The 19457-nt window shown below is 39.1% G+C and overlaps 1 protein-coding gene across 1 annotated transcript in view; it reads left to right on the top strand.

Moving 5' to 3' along the window:
* The window catches only part of cibar1 (CBY1 interacting BAR domain containing 1), a 76558-nt gene that overhangs the window by 35201 nt on the left and 21900 nt on the right, over nucleotides 1–19457 (top strand). Inside the window, exons 5-7 of the mRNA XM_043688077.1 lie at nucleotides 8182–8187; nucleotides 9860–9964; nucleotides 19097–19210. Coding sequence (XP_043544012.1) covers nucleotides 8182–8187; nucleotides 9860–9964; nucleotides 19097–19210 — 225 coding nt within the window. The remainder of the gene's footprint in view (nucleotides 1–8181; nucleotides 8188–9859; nucleotides 9965–19096; nucleotides 19211–19457) is intronic.

Below are 19457 nucleotides of genomic sequence, written 5' to 3'. Positions count from 1 at the left end.
CATTTTTGTATTGTGAAACGTGTGGCTAGTATGTAGTGTTTCTTGAGAATGCACAGTTTCCTTTGAAGATGGCTTGGCCGTCTCCTATTCCAGCAGATTGGGAAAGTTTGAAAAAGAGCAGAAACAAAATGGAGAATACAAAGCTAGTATGTAACATAAGAAGGGGTAGTCGGAGCTTCTTTAAACATATAAAAAGGAAGAGAGAAGCCAAGGTGAACATAGGCCCTCTAGAAAATGGGACTGGATAATTAGAATGGGGCACCAGTAAATGGCAGAAGAATTGAATAAGTACTTCATTGATCTTAATGGTAGAAGGTACTAATGGTATTCCAAAAATGTAACATCGAAGGGACAAAGTATGGGGATAAAATAAATATAATAGCTATCTAGAGAAAAAAATATTAGGGCTACTAATGTGGCTGAATGCTGATAAATCACCTGGACCTGATGGGTTCCATCCCAGGATGTTAATAGAAGTAGTTCTGAGAGATAGTGAATGCACTAATAGTAACCTTCTCAGAATCCTGAGATTCTGGGAAAATAATTGACAGTTGGAAAACTGCTAAAGTAATGTCCTTTTTAAAAAAGATTGCAGACAGGTAACTGTACAGCAGATAGCTCAACATCTGTTATTGGGAATATGTTAGTCAGTAATGTTAAAGGATGTCAGGTGTTATGGGAATATGTAAACTTATTAGACTACTTTGAGGAGGTAACAAGCAGGCTAGATAAAGGTGGATGAAATATGTTAGGTTCTTTAAAAGGTGTTCCATAAAGTACTACACAAGGCTACTTAGTAAGATAGGAACCCATAGTATTGTGTTAGTATATTAGCATGGATAGAGGATTGGCTGTTAGAAGACAGAATTGGGATAAGGGGAGCATTTTCAGGATGTCAATCTTTGGTAGTAGCGTGCGACAGGGATCAGTGCTGGGGTTGACAAAAGAAGGTTGAGAGAAAATCTGACATTTTCAAAATCATGAGTGGGCTGGACAGAATGGTTTGGGTGAAGCTGTTACAGCTTGTAAGAGAAACAACAACAAGAGGCAATAGATTCAAAGTGATGTGAAAATAAAGTAAGGGTGATATGAGGAAAAACATCCTCACACAGTGAGGCATTAGAATGTGGAATGCAGTGTCAGGAAATGCAGTGGGGCCAAGTTTACTTCAGTCTTTCAAGAGTGAATTGGTATGCAGGGATATGGGAAAAAGGCAGCAGATTGGTACGAGGTAATAGAGCTAGTGCAGGCACAATGGACCTGAATGGCCTCCATGACTCTACCAATTATGTAATTCTATTAAATTCCTCAAACTTTTACAAAGCACTAATTAGATCAGACCTAAAATACTATGAACAGTTTTGGTTCTGTCATCCAACAGAAGATATACTGGCATTGGGGGCAACACCAAAAAGGGTCAGTAAGTTGTTACTGCGTATGGATCTCAGGTTTTCAAAATCATAAGTAGATGGATAAAGTAGTTAGGGAGAAACTTTTCCCCTTCGTAAAAGCAACAAGATCACAAGGGCATATATTTAAAGTGATCTTCATAAGGAACAAATGAGATGCGAGGAACAGCATTTTCCACACAGCATGTCATTCGGAAATAAATTGCACTGTCTAGTACAGTGTTGGAGGCAGGTTCAGTTGAGAAATTCAAGGACACTGGACTGCATTTTGGATAAATAATATGCAAGTATATGGGGAAAAAGCAGGAGGTTGTCATTAGATTATGATACTCATTTGAAAAGCCAGTATAGGCATGATTGGCCAAATGGCCTCCTCCTGTGCCTTAACGCACCTGATTCTGAGATTATCCAAATCATCCAATTTAATACTGGAAAGTCACCCTTTAGAATTTTTCAGTTGATGATTCCATATCAAATCACTCTGATTTTTATTTCCCTTCCTACTGCTTTCACCACCTTAAGCACATACCACTCCTTACTATCCCCACTTTCATTGTGTATTTTTACCATATTGACTGGAAAATCTCCCTGAATTTTCTTCTGCTGTTGGAATACCTGCTACATAATTCACGTAACTGGGTTTCTTTTTGATTTGATAAGGTCCAAAGAACCTTACTTTCAACAGTTCTGGCATTTTATTTCTGTGTAAGCTTTCATTGTTTCAATGACGTTGTTATGCTTTTGGGCAACTCACATACTTTAGTTAATTTTTCTCATATATTTGACGCAGTGGTCAGAAGTAGTCTCTAAGCTTTGGTTTAGATTAGATTCCCCACAGTATGAAAATGGGCCCTTCGGCCCAGCAAGTCCACACCAACCCTCTGAAGAGTTACTCACCCAGACCCATTCTTCTACCCACTATTTGCCCCTGACTAATGCACCTAACACTATATGGGCAATTTAGCATGGCCAATTTACCTGACCTGCACATGTTTGGATTGTGGGAGGAAACCAGAGCACCCCGGGGAAACACACACACACACACACACACACAAACACACACACACACTGGGAGAATGTCCTGAGGCTGGAATCGAACCTGGGTCCCTAGCGCTGTGAGGCAGCAGTGCCCTCAATGCATTTTTTAATTAATTAAGAGCATCCTCTCACCTCATTCTCATACATTATATTTAAAGGACTGAATCCTGTAGATGTATGGAGGCATCACTAATGGCAAACAGTTACAAGGGAACTATTTTATCTCCATCATAATGACATTCCTAACACTGGATTCTTATCATGGTTTTAAACTTTGACATCATCTTTAAAATGGTGTCTCGTGTGATTGTTAATGATGAGATGAAGATGTAAATTGTCTTATTCCCAAACTATTCATTATTTCTTTGACTGTGATATACGATCAAATCACTGTTCAAAACTGAGTAATCCACATCTTGAAAGACATTGAAATATTTTTTCCCACCATCATTTTTGCTATAATTTTCTTAAAACTCATCTCAGTAAATCTTGCTAGAACATCAGAGTATTTTTAAAAAGTGCTGATGCCTAATTCTGTTTATAAGTGGTGGTCTGACTCACAATCTATTCAGACCTGACCACTTTTTTTGCCAATAGCTGGTATCAGAATTAAAGATGTAGATTTAATTAGCGCGTTGCCAATAAAAATGTTTTAATATTTTAGCCTGTGGTTTCCTAATTCACACACTAGCTATCACTGAAATTTTGTTAGTTTACTCATATGAATTTGTTACAGTACACTGGAATTGCTACCTGATGAACTATTGCTAATCAGCTCATATTTGAGTAGTCTCCATTTACACTTTGAGGAGAAAGTGAGGTCTGCAGATTCTGGAGATCAGAGCTGAAAATGTGTTGCTGGAAAAGCGCAGCAGGTCAGGCAGCATCCAGGGAACAGGAGAATCGACGTTTCAGGCATAAGCCTTTCTTCAGGATGAGGAAAGTGTGTCCAGCAGGCTAAGATAAAAGGTAGGGGGGAGGGGCGTCAGAAATGCGATAGGTGGAAAGAGGTCAAGGTGAGGGTGATAGGTCAGACTGGGGTGGGGGCGGAGAGGTCAGGAAGAAGATTGCAGGTTAGGTCCCCCAAGTCCCTCCTCCCTACCTTTTATCTTAGCCTGCTGGACACACTTTCCTCATTCCTGAAGAAGGGCTTATGCCCGAGACGTCGATTCTCCTGTTCCCTGGATGCTGCCTGATCTGCTGCGCTTTTCCAGCAACACATTTTCAGCTCCATTTACACTTTGTCTTTTTATACAAACTATCAAGTGTCAATTTTAATTTAGTTTCCAATTAACTTTTCCAAGTAGGCTGTTTTTTTAACATCTGTCTTAGCTCAAAATCCACCTTTTGCATTTATATTAAGAATGGTTTTAACGTTCTCTTATATCTTCCTTCATTTTACTAAGTTTTCAAATGTAGTGGCACATAACTGAATTTCCATGTCATCTCTTTTTTTCATGTATTCTACCTATCTAATCCGACAAGTTGAGAATGGTGCATGTGTTTCCACTGGAGTTTAGAAGAGTGAGAAACTATTTGATTGAAGTATATGTGGAAAGGATGTTTCCTGTTGTAATATTGTATCACTTTAGATGTTTCAGACACAGATGAGGAGTAATTTTTTTCTCTTAGAGGTTCATGCAACTTTGGAACACTGCCTCAGAAGGCAGTGCCATTGAATAATTTTGTGTGAATTCCCTTGCCTAACAAGCATCTAAACTCATGAGGGGTATGTGGATATGTGGTATACAAACAGATCAGTCATATCTCATTAAATTATAGAGCAGCCTGGAGAAGCTGAATGACTTGCTTCTAATTTATATTTGTAATCCTACCACTTCTTGAATCTTCAGTGCTTTGTGTTTATCTAAATAAGTCTTAATGGTTACCAGAATATTACTTCGAATTCTTCCACAATCATGATTTTCCCTCACATTCTCAACATTTTCTCCAGCTCCAGTGATCAAACCACTGATCCCACAATATTTCTTTTTCTCTTGCATAATCTCCAAATATCTGATTAGGTTACTCTCTTTTAGTCCTAAACTTTAATTGATGAGCTTCAAGGACAAACTGTTATGTATTGAGTTTTGCACTTTTTGATCACTTCATCTTTTGGCCACATCTTTTCAAATGAGGTGAAATACCACCTTCTCTAAATTTAGGCACTAACCAAAGATGTTTTCTAAATTAATTAAAAGTTTACAGTGGAATTATAATCACTTTCTGAACTGCTATCTCTTATTCTCCTTTAAACTTCTCTTTCGCCAAGTTACATCGTCAGATTTCTGTCTCTGGAGTTCAAGCTTTTACATTTCCATTTATTTTCTTCCACTTCTCTTGCCAATTCCAGTATTTATTTTCCACTTCTCTTGCTCTTTTCTTCCAGCTTTCTTTCTTATTCAGACTTTCTCGTTTCTCTTTTTCTTTTTGCTCCTGTTCAAGATTTTTTCTCATCTGCAGTTGAACTGTGTCCAACACGGTATACTTCTTTCACTTTTTAAAATCTAAATGCTGGGTAATCATTTTAATCACATCATCCTTACATGCAAAGCACTAACAACAATAGGGCATTCATCCTGATCCTGCTGTACCATTCTATAAGATCATGGCAGATCTGATAATAACCTCAAGTCCACATTTCTGCTTACTCTGATCACCTTTCAACTCTTTTCTTAATAAGAATCAGTCAACTTCTGCTTTGAAAATATTCAAGGAATCTGCTTCTATTGCCTTTACAGGGAGAGAACCAAAGGCACTCAACCCCTGTGAGAAATAACATTTTACCTAATCTCCTGTAAATGGGCTATCCCTGATTTTTAAACAGAGACCCCTATTTCTAGACTCTCCCACTCTGGGTAATCTAGTTTCCCTGTTTAGACCCTTTGGGATTTTATGTTTCAGTCAAGTAATCTCCTATTGTTCTAATCTCCAGCAGATACAAGTTTAGCTTGTTCAATCTTTCCTCATAAGTCATTCCATATCAGTGGTAATGAAACTATTGATGAAAGTTATGAAGGAGAGAATTTACCTCCATTTACGTTTGTTCAGGGATTGTCAGCATAACTTTGTCAGAAAGATGTCATACTACCAAATCTGGTTGAATTTTTCAAGTTAGCCAAATGTGTAGATGAGGATAGTTGAGTTGATCTAATTTCTGTAGATTTCAGCAAGGCCTTTAACAAAGTACCACATGGGAGACTGATAAAGAAGGTAAGAGACATGGAATCCAAAATTGGCTTAGTGACAGGAGTTAGAGGGTGATGGTGGAAGGCTGGTTTTGTGACTGGAGGCGGGAGTCCAATGGTATACCACAAGGATCAGTGCTGTGTCCCTTATTGTTTGTGATACAGCTAAATGATGTGGATGAGAATGTGAGGTGGAGAGGAGATGAGTAAATTTGGGGATAACATGAAGACTGGCTGGTTGGTTGACAGTGAGGAAGAACATTTTGAGTTACAGGAGGATATATACAAATCGGTCAAATGGGGAGAAGGAATTTACCTGTGATAAGTGTGGGTTGATGCTTTTCGGAAGCAATAACAAAACGAGGTAGTGCTCAATGATTGGTAGGCCACTAGGAAGCTCGAAAAACAGAGGAATTTTGGGATGTTTGTCCACCAATCCCTGAAGGTGGCAGGGCAGGTTAATAGCTTATTTAAGGCATACAGGACCCTTGCCTTTATTAGTTGAGGCATAGATTATCTGTGATGAAGAGAGGTTGGATAAGTTGGTGTTATTTTCTTTGGAGCAGAGAATGTTGATATGGGATCTGATAGAGGTGTGTAAGATTATGGGGGATATGGACAGAATGAATAGAAAGCAGCTCTTCCCTTTAAAGGTGGAAATTTAAAGGGGAATTGAGGAAAGAATTTTTCATCTAGACCTTGAGGGTCAGGAATGCACTACCGGAGAAGGTAGTTAAATGGGTAATCTCATATACTAAAAATACTTGGATGAGCAGTTGATGTTATAACATTCAAGACTACAAACCTAATGCTAGAAAGTCTAGATTTGGCAGTACAGACTTAAGCGGCTGAAGAGCCTCTTGCCCATTGTATGATTCTAAGGTATTGTTCACTCCACATTAGCAAACGTTTCGTGTATTATTAATACATGTGGAATATTAATACCAGCAGATTTACAGACACCCGAGTCAGCTTGCGCTGAGTAGGTCACCAGTTACCTGATTTACTGCAATTAGATTAGATTAGATTAGATTACAGTGTGGAAACAGGCCCTTCGGCCCAACAAGTCCACACCGACCCGCCGAAGCGAAACCCCTACATTTACCCCTTACCTAACACTACGGGCAATTTTTAGTATGGCCAATTCACCTGACCCTGCACATCTTTGGACTGTGGGAGGAAACCGGAGCACCCGGAGGAAACCCACGCAGACACGGGGAGAACGTGCAAACTCCACACAGTCAGTCGCCTGAGGCGGGAATTGAACCCGGGTCTCTGGCGCTGTGAGGCAGCAGTGCTAACCACTGTGCCACCGTGCCGCTGAATTATCATCAGCGGGCAGCTTGTGTTCAATCCGTGAGCATTGTGAACAAAACCACTGGTTAAGATTAAATCAAGTTAAATGCTAATTTCAAGACTGGAGTAAATTTGAGAAAGTCAACCCTCAATGCACATAAAGTTTAAAAACTCTGTAAAATTATCTGCTGTTGAGCTGGCCTCATGCTACTTATTTGATATTGCATCATCTGCACGAAGGCAGTCTTCAGGATAACTTCAGCTTGTCAGCTGACATAAACCTCATACTCTTTCCTTCTTTGAGTTGGACCTTACATCCTAACTGTGACCAAACTTTTGATTATTTGTCCAAACATGACTTTGTTTGGTAACACTCCTGTAATGTGACTTGGTATGTTTTTAACTAAGTTAAAGATTAACTGTTCCTCTCATCATGGAGGAGATATTTTAGATTTCCAGTGTTTCTAGTTAATCAGATTACCATTTAATTCACTTCTACATCTGTATGAATGCTCACCTTGGAAAAGTTCCATTTGTCTTTTTCATCTTATTCACCTTCACTTTCTTTCATTCACTCTCCAGTGTTTGCTCCAGTCTCTCTTGCCCTTTAACCACCTCTTGACCTTGCCCTCTGTTGTTCTTGCTCCTCCCACGTATTTCTACAGTATAAATCCATCATGTTTTCAACCTTTTCTTCAGCTTTGAAGAAATATAATGTTGGATTAGAAATCTTTACTGTCTCGGTCTACACAAATACTATCAGTCCTGAGTTTCTCCAGAGTTTTCTATTTTTATTTCAGATTTTCAGCATTGATAGTACTTTGCTTTTATCTTTTACTAAATTTTATTTTGTTTAATTATGAGATATGAGCATTACTACTACTAATTGCCATCACCAAAATGGAGCTAACTACTGAAAGCCTTGATCTAAAAAAAAGGCCTTCAGTGGGTGATTTGGAACAATCTTTGTGCGGTTCAACCCATTTCAGTTTATTGCCACATAGTTTCATCCATAAAACAGCATCTTGGCTTTAGAACTGTCAGGAGTTTTTGCTGTTTGCAGTGTTATATTTTATCTTGGCAACAGGAAACACTATATATAATATGAAATAGCCTCGACCTGGGGAAAAGGAGTTTCGACGTCTGGTTTGGTTGAAACTTTGGTGTTTCCTTCCAGATTTCTGTAACTGATGTCTTGAACTAATGTCTTAAGAATTTTTACAAGAACTAGTTCCTTGACTATAAAACAGACACAGGTTTGTGACTGAATATCAACTGCAGTTCCTGTGGAATTTCAATTGTAACGTAGGGAAATTATATCCTCTGAAAAAAATATCTGTATTCACAACATTATGTGGTCACTTGTATATTTAAGTGTTTATATGTACTGAGGAAGAGGAGTTTTGCGCCTTTGGGATTAGTTTCTTCTGAACCATGCTGGGAACAGTGTCTTGTGAATTGTATAACTAAGATAATAGATCAGGCTGTAAATTGAATAGGGGTGGAAGAGATCGTGTGAGAAGTATTGTGATAAATCAAAGGAAAACTATGTAGAAGAACAGTGTAGTAATTTAGGCAGTGGTTACCAGAGTGTGACACGAGTGTGCAAACATAAGGCACATCAGCAGAAAGGATCAGACTAGAGACAAAAGAAAGACAGAATTAAAGTATGTAACTGAATGCATGCCACATTTGTGACACAATGGATGGATTGTTAGCACAGATGGAAATAAATAAGTATAAACCTAATAGCCATTACAGAGACACAGTTGCAAGTTGACCACGACTGGAACCTAAATATGGAGTAATATTTGATATACCGAAAAGACAGGAAGCTAGCAAAACTAGTTTGGGTAGGTCTGTCATAGAGCATCTAATACTGAGTTACATCATGTGATCAAGCTGAGTCATTAAGGAAATCAAGGTGGTGGTAGAGGGTTGCTTTACAGACTGGAGGCCTCGAAAAATTTCTTCTATGCATTTAACAGTTTCTCTCCATTCAAGCCCTTAACATTGTGGCAGATCCAGTCTGTTTGGAAAGTTAAAATGCCCTACTATTACAAATCTACTATTCTTACAGATAGCAGATCTCCCTACAAATTTACTTCTCAATTTCCTGCTGATTATTAGGGGACCTATATTACAATCCCAATAAAGTGATCATCCCTTCCTTATTTCTACATTCCACCCATATAACTTCAAAACACCACTCCTCCTTCTCTCTTACTCCCTTTTCCATCCTTCCTGTAGCATCTACACCCTGGAACATTAAGCTGCCAGTCCTGTCCTTCCCTGTGGTATGTTTCTGTTGTAACTATGCTATCCCAATCCTAATAATCTCATGTGTATTGTGTGTTATTATCCTTTTTTGATATACTCATGATTTTGATAAACTGGAAGGAGCAGTCAAATTTCCTCAGTTATAGAAATAGAATTAATGCTTGTCTTCCCATTTTTACTTTACTGTGACTTAAGTAAACTATAGAACACTCAGTGGATTTGACTAGGTCCTGCTTATTTCAGGATTGAGGCTGTTGCATTATTTACAGACTTTTGTAAAAAAAAAGTCCTGCCAGAGCATTAATTCAGTGCAGATCTATATGAAAGAGCCTGTTTTGTGTTTTCTATTGAACTAAGATTATATAATGTCGTTTGGTATCTGAGAATGACCTGGTATTGTGACACTTCTTATGGAAATATTTGAATCGCACTGGTTCTACTATCTCAATAATTAATTTATTTTAAATATATCTAATTCTTCCAAAAAATCCAGTACTTAAGTTAAAGAAATATATACTCAGGCAACATCAAGATTTATGTCTGGTAGGGAATTATTTACTAATATTCCAGAAATATATTTTCTAGAATCTATTCAAATTAGATGTTTTGTACTTTAAAAAAATCAGTTTTTAAATTGCTCTTGTCTAGGCTGAGTCTGAATTACAGAGAGTCACAATGGATGCGACTCGAATTTCCCGACAGCTGGAAGAAACCATTGATGAGTTTCAAGAAGAGAAAATTAGGGATATTAAGGTAAACTGCATGCAAAAATAATTCTTCCTCATTTATTCAAACAAAAAATATTTAGATAGTATCCTAAAAGGAAAATTCTGGAATTGTATTTGCAAGATGGGGACAAATTTGTTGGGGTGGGGTTTGGGGTGGTAGTGAATTTCCAAGAATATAAGAACATAGGAATCGGAAGAAGGAGTAGGCAGTTCACGTCCTTTAAACCCGCACCACCATTTAATATGATCATTGCTGACCTTATCCTGGTGACAACTCCACTTTTGTACCTGGTCCTCATAGCCCTTTATCCTGCTCTTCATGAGAAACATATATTTCTTTCTTTCTTGAATCTGTTGATGGATTGTACCTCCACTGGGTAGTGACTTCCACAGATTCATGACCTGCAGAGAAGTTTCTCCTTATCTCAATTTTGAACCTACCTCCCATCACTCTAAATCTGTGATGTCTTGTTTGAGACTGTCCTACACGGAGAAACGTCTGTTCAACACCCACCTCATTAATCTCCTTTAGCATTTTATACATGTCGGTCAGATTTTCACACCATACCCTCATTCTTCTGAACTCCATCAAATATAAGCCCAACTGCTCTTCGTCCAGTAGCCCTTTCATCTCTGGAATCAATCTGGTGAACCTTCTATGAACCACCTCCAGGGTCACCTCATCCTTTCTCAAGTAAAGAAACCAAAACTGGATATACTACTCCAAGTGTGGTCTCACCAACACCTTATATAATTGCAACAACACTCCTTTACTTTAATAATCCAGACCTTTTGCAATAAATGCCAAGATTCCTTTTGCCTATTTTTGTGATTCATACACAAAGACGCCCAAACGCTTTTGGGGAGTCTGAAATATTCCACGCTTCTACATTTTAAAAAAAAAAAGCTGCATTCTAAAGCGGATAGGAAAACGCCTTGAAGGTGTTGGGTCTGATAGTTAAATGTGTTAAATTTTAAATGAGTGGCAATTTGACTTTGTTATTCTGGCTTTAACAGCTTGGTTTTCATGAAATGTGAATGTTGTGTATTTTTGTTCGTATGATGGGCTGTCACTTTGAGTTCAATCACATGGCAATTTTGAGCAGGAAACAACTTAGTCAACCTTGCTGCTTAGGCTGTAAACATGTCCATAATAAAGCTCCTGCTGTTTAACATTTCGGCCTCCTCGGAACTTAGAACAGAAAGAAAACTCAACTAGGCTGAAATTTTGGAAAAAGGAAAATTGTATTTCTCACTGCAGGTCTTGGAGATGCTTCGATAAAACAGAAATCAAAATACACCATTACTGCACTGAAGTAGATAGTGAGGAAAGGAGAAGAAAATAATTTATCCAGGGAAGAGGTGAACAGTGTAGAAAAACCTTGCTACATGCTCCGCCCTGATGGACCAATTTCCCTACACCAGAGGGAAATGTCTTGAGCTGGGTTATAAACTCAGGCAGTCTCAGAGATATCTTGTTTTAAACAGGAAGAGATGAAGTGATAAATGTTTTCTTTGTACATAATATTAAGCAGGCCATTCCCATTTATAAAAGAAAGGAGGAAAATTTTGGTGCCAAGGGACCATATGATGAAACTCAAGGAGCTGGAACTCCCACACAGATTCCTTTGTTCAAGCTAACAAAACTGAAAGAGATATTGTCATCCCTACGTTCCTGAGTACTGGTGGGGAGGGATTCTTTTAACCTCCTGAGGTGTCTGGTACAGCCAGAGAAACTGGGTTCTGAAACTTATGGAAAAAAAGTAAGAAGCTAGCAGAATTATTTTCACCAAACCATTGGTGATTATTGAAAGGTTCAGATTTCATACACACACAAGCAGCATGATGGTGAAAACATCAGTTCGTAACAATTCTAAACAAGTTAGCAGAAATATGCAAAGATGACTTAAATGATGCTTTCAGAAACAGACATGGTGTGTTTAAAGATGTGAAGCAAACCAAAAGAGATTACTGACGCAAAGGAACCTAGACCTAAGGAAAGCACTGGCCATAGTCTTAATGGAACTGGCAGCCAAGGAAGCTCAACAGGTAAGCTTGAGCATGAGAGTTCACAAAATGGTGGCTGAGAGATGAACACCAAAGCAGACTCAGAACTACTATCAGTGTGGAAAAACAGATCACACAGCAGCAAATTGCTGATTGCAAATTGTAGAAACTGTAGCAAAAAGCATATTGAACATACGTAGTTGAGAAAGAAACATGAACAATATGCAATAAAAATATAGAAACATAAGTCAGAAGAAAATCTATACATTACAAAAGGGGTATGAGAAAAGTCCGAACTCTTGAGTTGAACATGAGGTGTTATTAAACGTAGTGGCTATTGCTGGCAACATTAACTGATCCTGGGCCATTCCCTTACTGAATGGCAAACCAGTAAGAATGGAAGTGGATAAGGGAGTACTGATTTCATTGATATCTGGAAGTGTGTATCAGAAGCAACTGAGTCACAATGTGCTGCAACACTCAAATTTATACCTGTTCTAAGAACATAAAAAGGCAAAGTGATTCCTTTAAAAGGTTGTATCATTATGTATGTCTATTCATACGATTTGTCCTTGTACAATGTCAAAGGAAACTTTCCAGCTTTATTGGGAAGAACGTGTTTGGAAAAAATCAAACTCGACTGTCATAATCTGAAGTAATTTGCCTGTCCGGTTCTGAGACTGATCTATGACAGATTCTAAAGAAACATGGCATTATTTTCACTGGGGATCAAGGATGAGAATTGAGCGAAATGATGCAAGGCCGGGTCACTGTCTTATGTAATCATACCAAATGCCGAAGCAGAATCAGAGATGCTGGTCGAGACTGAAGTCCTTGAACCCACAAATATGAGTGATTCATATGTCAATCGTATCAATGATGAAGAAAGATGGATCGTTGTACATCTATAATGATATTAAGGTCATGATTAATCTTGTGCTAAGCAGTATGTTCACCTTTAATCGATGACAGAAGTGCTGGCCTAGTTGGAGGTCAGCTTAGCAGTAAAACTGTACTTAGTCAAGCCTAAGTCATAAAAGTACTTGACAATTGTAACACATAAAGGACTATTCAAATTGAAGAGACTTCCATTTGAAATCATGTCTGCACATGCAGTATTTCAGTGTGCCATGAATCAGATTTTAAGTTGATTGGAAAGGGTCCAGTGTTACCTGGACAATATTTTAGTCATGGGGAAATGAAAAAGAGCATCTGCACAATTTAAATGCAATCTGCAGAGACCTGAATTAGCAAAGACAAATGTGAATTTAAAAAAAAATCTTCCATCGAATATTTAGGCTGTGTCATTGATGCAAAGGGACTAGACCCATCATCTTCAAAAGCAAAAGCTACAGGTGTGGCAATGATTACTTTGTGATTGCTAAGTCACTAAGTTCCAAACCTTGCAACCATTCTCAAGCAGTTGCACAAGTTACTACACCAAAATAAAGATTTGGAAATGGGAAGATCAATATGAAACACAAGGCAAATAGGCTTTATTAAAGTCAGAACTCCTTTAGCAATGGCATGTGATGCATCACCCTATGGAGTGGAAGTAGTCATTTCTCACAAAACACTCAATGGTGACGAGAAGCCAATAACATTTGCATCAGGATTGTTAAAACAAAAATGAACAATGTGCAAATAGAGAAAAAAGCTCTTGAAATCATTTTTTTGCATTTCACCAATATCTGTATGGCCAAGAATTTACCATACTAATAGACCAGAGACCACAATAATAATTGGGCTTCAAACAGAGATATCTTATGTAATAGTGAGCCTTATGCAGAGATGGGCCTTGTTGCTACACCTCATAGCTACAATTAATTATCATCAGTCCAACTTACATAGGAATATTTATGGACTCTTTAGTTTACCTTTCCCAAATGAGTTGACTGTAAAGAGTCTGTATGTAAACATTTTCTACTTCAGACAAGTAGAGAATAAGTAGTTCCTGGTGAAGGGCTCTTCCCTGAAACGTTGATTCTCCTGCTCCTCAGATGCTGCCTGACCTACTTTGCTTTTCCAGCATTTTACACTCTACTCTGATCTCCAACATCTATAGTCCTCACTTTTTCCAAATAGCAAACACTCTGGTAATGGCAGGACAAGGTCAGAAGTACACAAGAAATGATCCACTACTAATAAAAGTGAAGGACATACTACTTCCAGGCAAGATCACAAAACAGCTACTCCAGAACTGAAGCCCATAGGAAGCTAAAATTATCCATACAAACAGGACATCTCCCATGGGGAGTGATGATCATCATACTGTGTCAGCTGTATGTTAAATCATCTGTGCAAAAGTCACTGCGGCACTGTCCGAATGAAGGAGATCGGTAGAAGCTATTTTTGGTTGCCAGGACATGACTCTGAAATTGAGAAGGTGGGAACCTTTGTAGCTTGTGCAAGAGTTTGCAACTTACCTCCATTAGTGCTATTACACCCATGGGAATGACCAGAAATACCAGGACAAAGAATCCACATTAACTATGCTCGACCTTTTGAGGGGAAAGTGTTTTTCGTAGTGGTTAGTGCACATACTAAATGTCCTGAAGTTGCCATTATAAATGTAGCATCTTCAGAGAAAATCATTTGCAACCTTGGAAGAGATCTTGGCGGGGTTTGATTATCTGACTATTTGGTTAAATCACAAGAGTTTACAGAGTATACAAAGCTGAATGAAACTTGACATATCTATTCAGCTCTTTATCACACAATCACAAATGTTTGTCCTGATGGTGCAACAGTCCTGAAGGACAATTCGAGGACATTGATCACTGTCCAAAAGATTGAGCTAATTTTTGTTTACATATTACAACACAACCCACTCAACACCTCTGATGTCTCCGACACTACTCTTGGTAAAGCGTTGATTACACATGGCATTTTATTTGCTGAAACTACTCATTACAAAATACTTTTTGACAGGAAACAGCAAGATCACCTTTCTCAATGAGAGATCAATGCCAGATGTTGCATTTTCAAGAAGGTCAAGAAGTGTTAGTGAGGAGTTACACCACTGGTGCTCAGTGGCTATCAGCTTCATCGTAGCACAGAAAGGATTGGTCTCCTACACCGTACAGACAAGAGATGATGTAGTGTGGAGAAGACATGAAGATCAACTCTTGACAGCAGAATGAATGTACAAGGGACAACATTAATTGAAAATCCACAAATAACTGTGCCAAATGGAGACTTGAGGACAGAATAGTAACTGGGGTATCTGAGGGAGACAGTACCTTAGCGAAGAATACCATGACCTTATGTGAGCTTTCGAATGTTTAGTCACCTCAAATGATTGATGCTGTTCCTAGTACAAGAGCAGGTCAGTGGCTAGAAATTCTGTGGTGAATTGCCTCATCTCCTGTATCCCTAGTTCCTTTTCACAATCTACAGGGCACCAGTCAGAAGGTGCCACTGACTGGTGAAACTAGGACAAGAGGGCATAGCCTCAAAATTAGAGGGAGCAGATTTAGGACTGAATTGAAAAGGCAATTCTTCACCCAGAGGGTTGTAAATCTATGGAAGCCCCTGCCCGGTGAAGTAATTGAGGTTTCCACGTAAATTCTTTTAAAGCTAAGATTTTTTTGAAAAATGAAGAAATTAAGGGTTATAGTGAGAGGGCAGGAAAGTGGAGCTGAGGCCATGATCTTATTGAATCATGGCCTACTCCTGCTCCTGCTTTCTATGCGGGAGTGTGATAGAATACTCATCCTTGCCTGAATGAGTGCAGCTATAAGAATATCAGATGCATGGGAACACCACCATCTCAAAGTTCCTTTTCATGTATGCACCATCCTGATTAGGAACAATATTGTTGTCAATATCCTGAAACACTCTCCCAGACAGGACTGCTGATGTCCCTACATGCTAAGGACTACTCTGGTTCATTAAAGTGCAATCATCAGTTAGCATCCTCACTTCTGACCTTATGATGGAAGGAAGGTGCTTGATGAAGCATCTGAAGATGTTTTTTCCGATGACTGAGGAACTTCTGCAGAAATGTCCTAGGGCTAAGAAACTGACCTCCAACAACCACAGCCATCTTCCATTGTGCTGACTTGTGGAGAGCTTCAACCCCCCCCCGCAACCCAATACTCACTGACTCCAGTTTTGCCAGAATCCTTAATACTATATTCAGTCAAATGCTGACTTGACGTCAAGCCGAATGCTCTCACTTTACATTTGACATTTAGCACTTTGGACCATCTTTATGTAAGAACTAGGACCAGGAATAGGCAACTCAGCTCCTTGAACCTATTCTGCTATTTAATATAATCATGGTTGTTCTCGTCTTGGCCCTAACTCCACAATTCCTGCCAGTTCTCCATAATCATTCAACTCATGACTAATTGAAAATCTATCTACTGCTTAAATTTACTCAGTGTCCCCGTGTCTACGGTACTAACCGATAGATTTGTGACTCTTCTTGAAAATAAATTTCTCATCTCTGTTTTCAATTTGCTATCCGTTAACCTAAAACTATGATCTCATTCTAAATTACCTCGTCAGGCACCATCTTTCTAAGTTAGAGTGGTGCTGGAAAAGCACAGCAGGTCTGGCAGCATCCGAGGAGCAGGAAAATTGACGTTTCGGGCAAAAGCCCTTCAGGAATAGAGGCAGGATGCCTGCACAGTAGAGAGATAAATAAGAGGGGGGTGGGGGTGGGGAGAAAGTAGTATAGAGTACAGTAGGTGAATGGGGGTGGGGATGGAGGTGATAGGTCAGAGAGGAGGGTAGAGCGGATAGGTGGAAAGGAAGATAGGCAGGTAGGACAGGTCATGAGGACGGTGCTGAGCTGGAAGGCTGGAGCTGGGGTGAGGTGGGACAAGAGGAAATGAGGAAACTGGTGAAATCCACATTGATGCCATGGGGTTGAAGCGTTCCAAGGCAGAAGATGAGGTGTCCTTCCTCCAGGCGTCGGGTGGTGAGGGAGCGGCGGTGGAAGAGGCCCAGGACTTGCATGTCCTCAGCAGAGTGGGAGGAGGAGTTGAAATGTTGGGCCACAGAGCGGTGGGGTTGATTGATGTGGGTGTTCCGGAGATGTTCCCTAAAGCGCTCTGCTAGGAGGCGTGCAGGCTCCCCAATGTAGAGGAGACCGCATCGGGAGCAACGTATACAATAAATGATATTGGTGGATGTGCAGGTGAAACTTTGATGGATGTGGAAGGCTCCTTTCACCTCCATCCCCACCCCCATTCACCTATTGTACTCTATCTACTTTCTCCCCACCCCTACCCCCCCCCCCTCTCATTTATCTCTCCACTCTGCAGGCACCCTGCCTCTAGGCCTGATGAAGGGCTTTTGCCCGAAACATCGATTTTCCTGCTCCTCAGATTCTGTCTGACCTGCTGTGCTTTTCCAGCACCACTCTAAACTAGACTCTGGTCTCCAGCATCTGCAGTCCTTGTTTTACCATCTTTCTAAGTGTACTTTATCAATTTCCTTGAACATTTTATGTACCTCAATTTCATCTTCCCTCATTCTTCTGAACTCTAGAGAATATTTGCCTAAAATGTTCAATCTCTCTTCATGAAACAAACCCCTCATCTCTGAATCAATCTAATGAACCCATTCGTCCTCAAGTAAAGGTGTAAAATTGTACTCCAGGTATGATCTCACTTGTACAGTGCAACACTTCCTTCTTTTGGCAATAAATGCTAAAATTCCATTTGCTTTCTTTATTTCTTGCTGTACCTGCCCAGTAGATTGCTACGATTTGGCATGAGGCCATCCAGATCCTTCTGTATTGAAGCACTCTGAAGATTCTCTCCCAAAGTTATCTTTTTATTCCTCTGACCAAAATGAATAACCTCTCACTTATCATTAAGCTATGTTTGCTAAGTGTTGGTTTTTTTCATCTAACCTATCCATATCCATTCGTAACTTTTTCTTTTTTTATATATAGAGTCTTAGAGTTGTATAGAATGGAAACAGAGCCATAGGTCCAACTCATCCATGTCCTAAATTAATCTAGTTCCATTTGCTAGCATTTGGTCTGTATCCCTCTTATTTCTTCATTGTAACTTACTTTCCCACTTATTTTAGTGTCCCCTGCAAATTTGGCTATAGTACTTTGAATGTCCACATCCAAGTCATTAATAAAGATTGTCAATGGTTGGGACCCAAGTCCAAGCCCTGTGACACCCCACAAGCTATATCTTGCCAACCAGGAAAAAGACCCATTTATCCCAACTCTCAGCTTTCTGTTGGTTAGATAATCCTCTATCCAAACTAATAAATTACCCCTAGCTCAAGACAAAGGCTCTAAAGCAGCTCACAGCCATATTTTCTAGGACAGTTACGAACAGGTAATAACTTCTGGCCTAGGTAGGATGAGTGTGTCACTTGCTTATGATCAAATAATATAAAAAAGGTTCTGTTTTATATTGGAAGATTTTCAATGGTTCATTTGGGTTGTACTTTAGAATGCTGAGGAGTATTTTCCACTCCAGACTAGTTAATGGTAAAGGTGCTATTTGCGGAATTGTTGATTCCTCTTTTGAATTGCCAGCATTTTGTTGAACAAGTAGTTAGGTTATGTTGATTTTACGGATCTTGCTCTTAAAAGAACGGGTTGGACAGATTCAAATCCAAATTCTCGGGGAACTCTTTCTTCACTGACTATGCATAGACTTATGTTGGTTTTCTGAACTCGGGCTACATTGTGTGGAGTTCTTCAGTGATATTGAAGAACAATGCAAGGACCATGCGGGTAACTAACTGTCCAGCACACCATCTGTCTCTGGAGAATTGATGGAATGTACATGGTGCCAAGAGAGTGAATTTTTTCTATGAATAGTTACATGCAGCTTTATGTCTTGACTGTGGGGATGTAGATATGTAGTGAAAACTGATTTATGAAGAAATGTGCCTGGGCATAAGAGAACAGAAATGTATCACGTGCTATTTAGGACACTATATAGCTAGGAAATGAACTCCGCACATATGAATTTTGTTTAATATAAATGTAATCTTGTTAACTATTCATTTTATAAAATGTATAATGGTATTTTGCAATTTGATTCAGGTGTAATTGAATGCTATTTTACAATGCAGGGATACTTTAACAATGATTTGAAGTACTACACAATACTTTCTATAGATGAATTAATACATCAAATTCTTTATTATTTACTTCAAATAGAAAATTTTTGGGGACTTCATCACAATTCAAATGGCGTTCCATGCAAAAGCTTTAGAGGTTTATAGCAAAGCGTATCAGCATATACAGAATATCGATGAAGAAGCAGATATGGAGGTAAGTTGTATTTTAAGATTTTTAAGGCTCTTGTGAAGACAATATTCAACATATGCTTTTACTTTTAATAATACTGGCCTTTATATCTCAATGACCAGAGAGTTATTGGAGCAGCATAGACTGGAATTGCTCACCAGGACTGTGTTGAATTCCTGATCCACTGAACCTGTGGAAATTGTGTGGAACGTTGAAACTTTTGATGCACATTTCCCCATCATATATAATCCTCCAGAAAACCTCTTGAAGT

This window comes from Chiloscyllium plagiosum, chromosome 4 (genome assembly GCF_004010195.1).
Source record: "Chiloscyllium plagiosum isolate BGI_BamShark_2017 chromosome 4, ASM401019v2, whole genome shotgun sequence".
Lineage (NCBI taxonomy): Eukaryota > Metazoa > Chordata > Chondrichthyes > Orectolobiformes > Hemiscylliidae > Chiloscyllium > Chiloscyllium plagiosum.
Note: the sequence above shows the minus strand (reverse complement) of the source record. Positions and strands in the feature narration are given on the sequence as shown.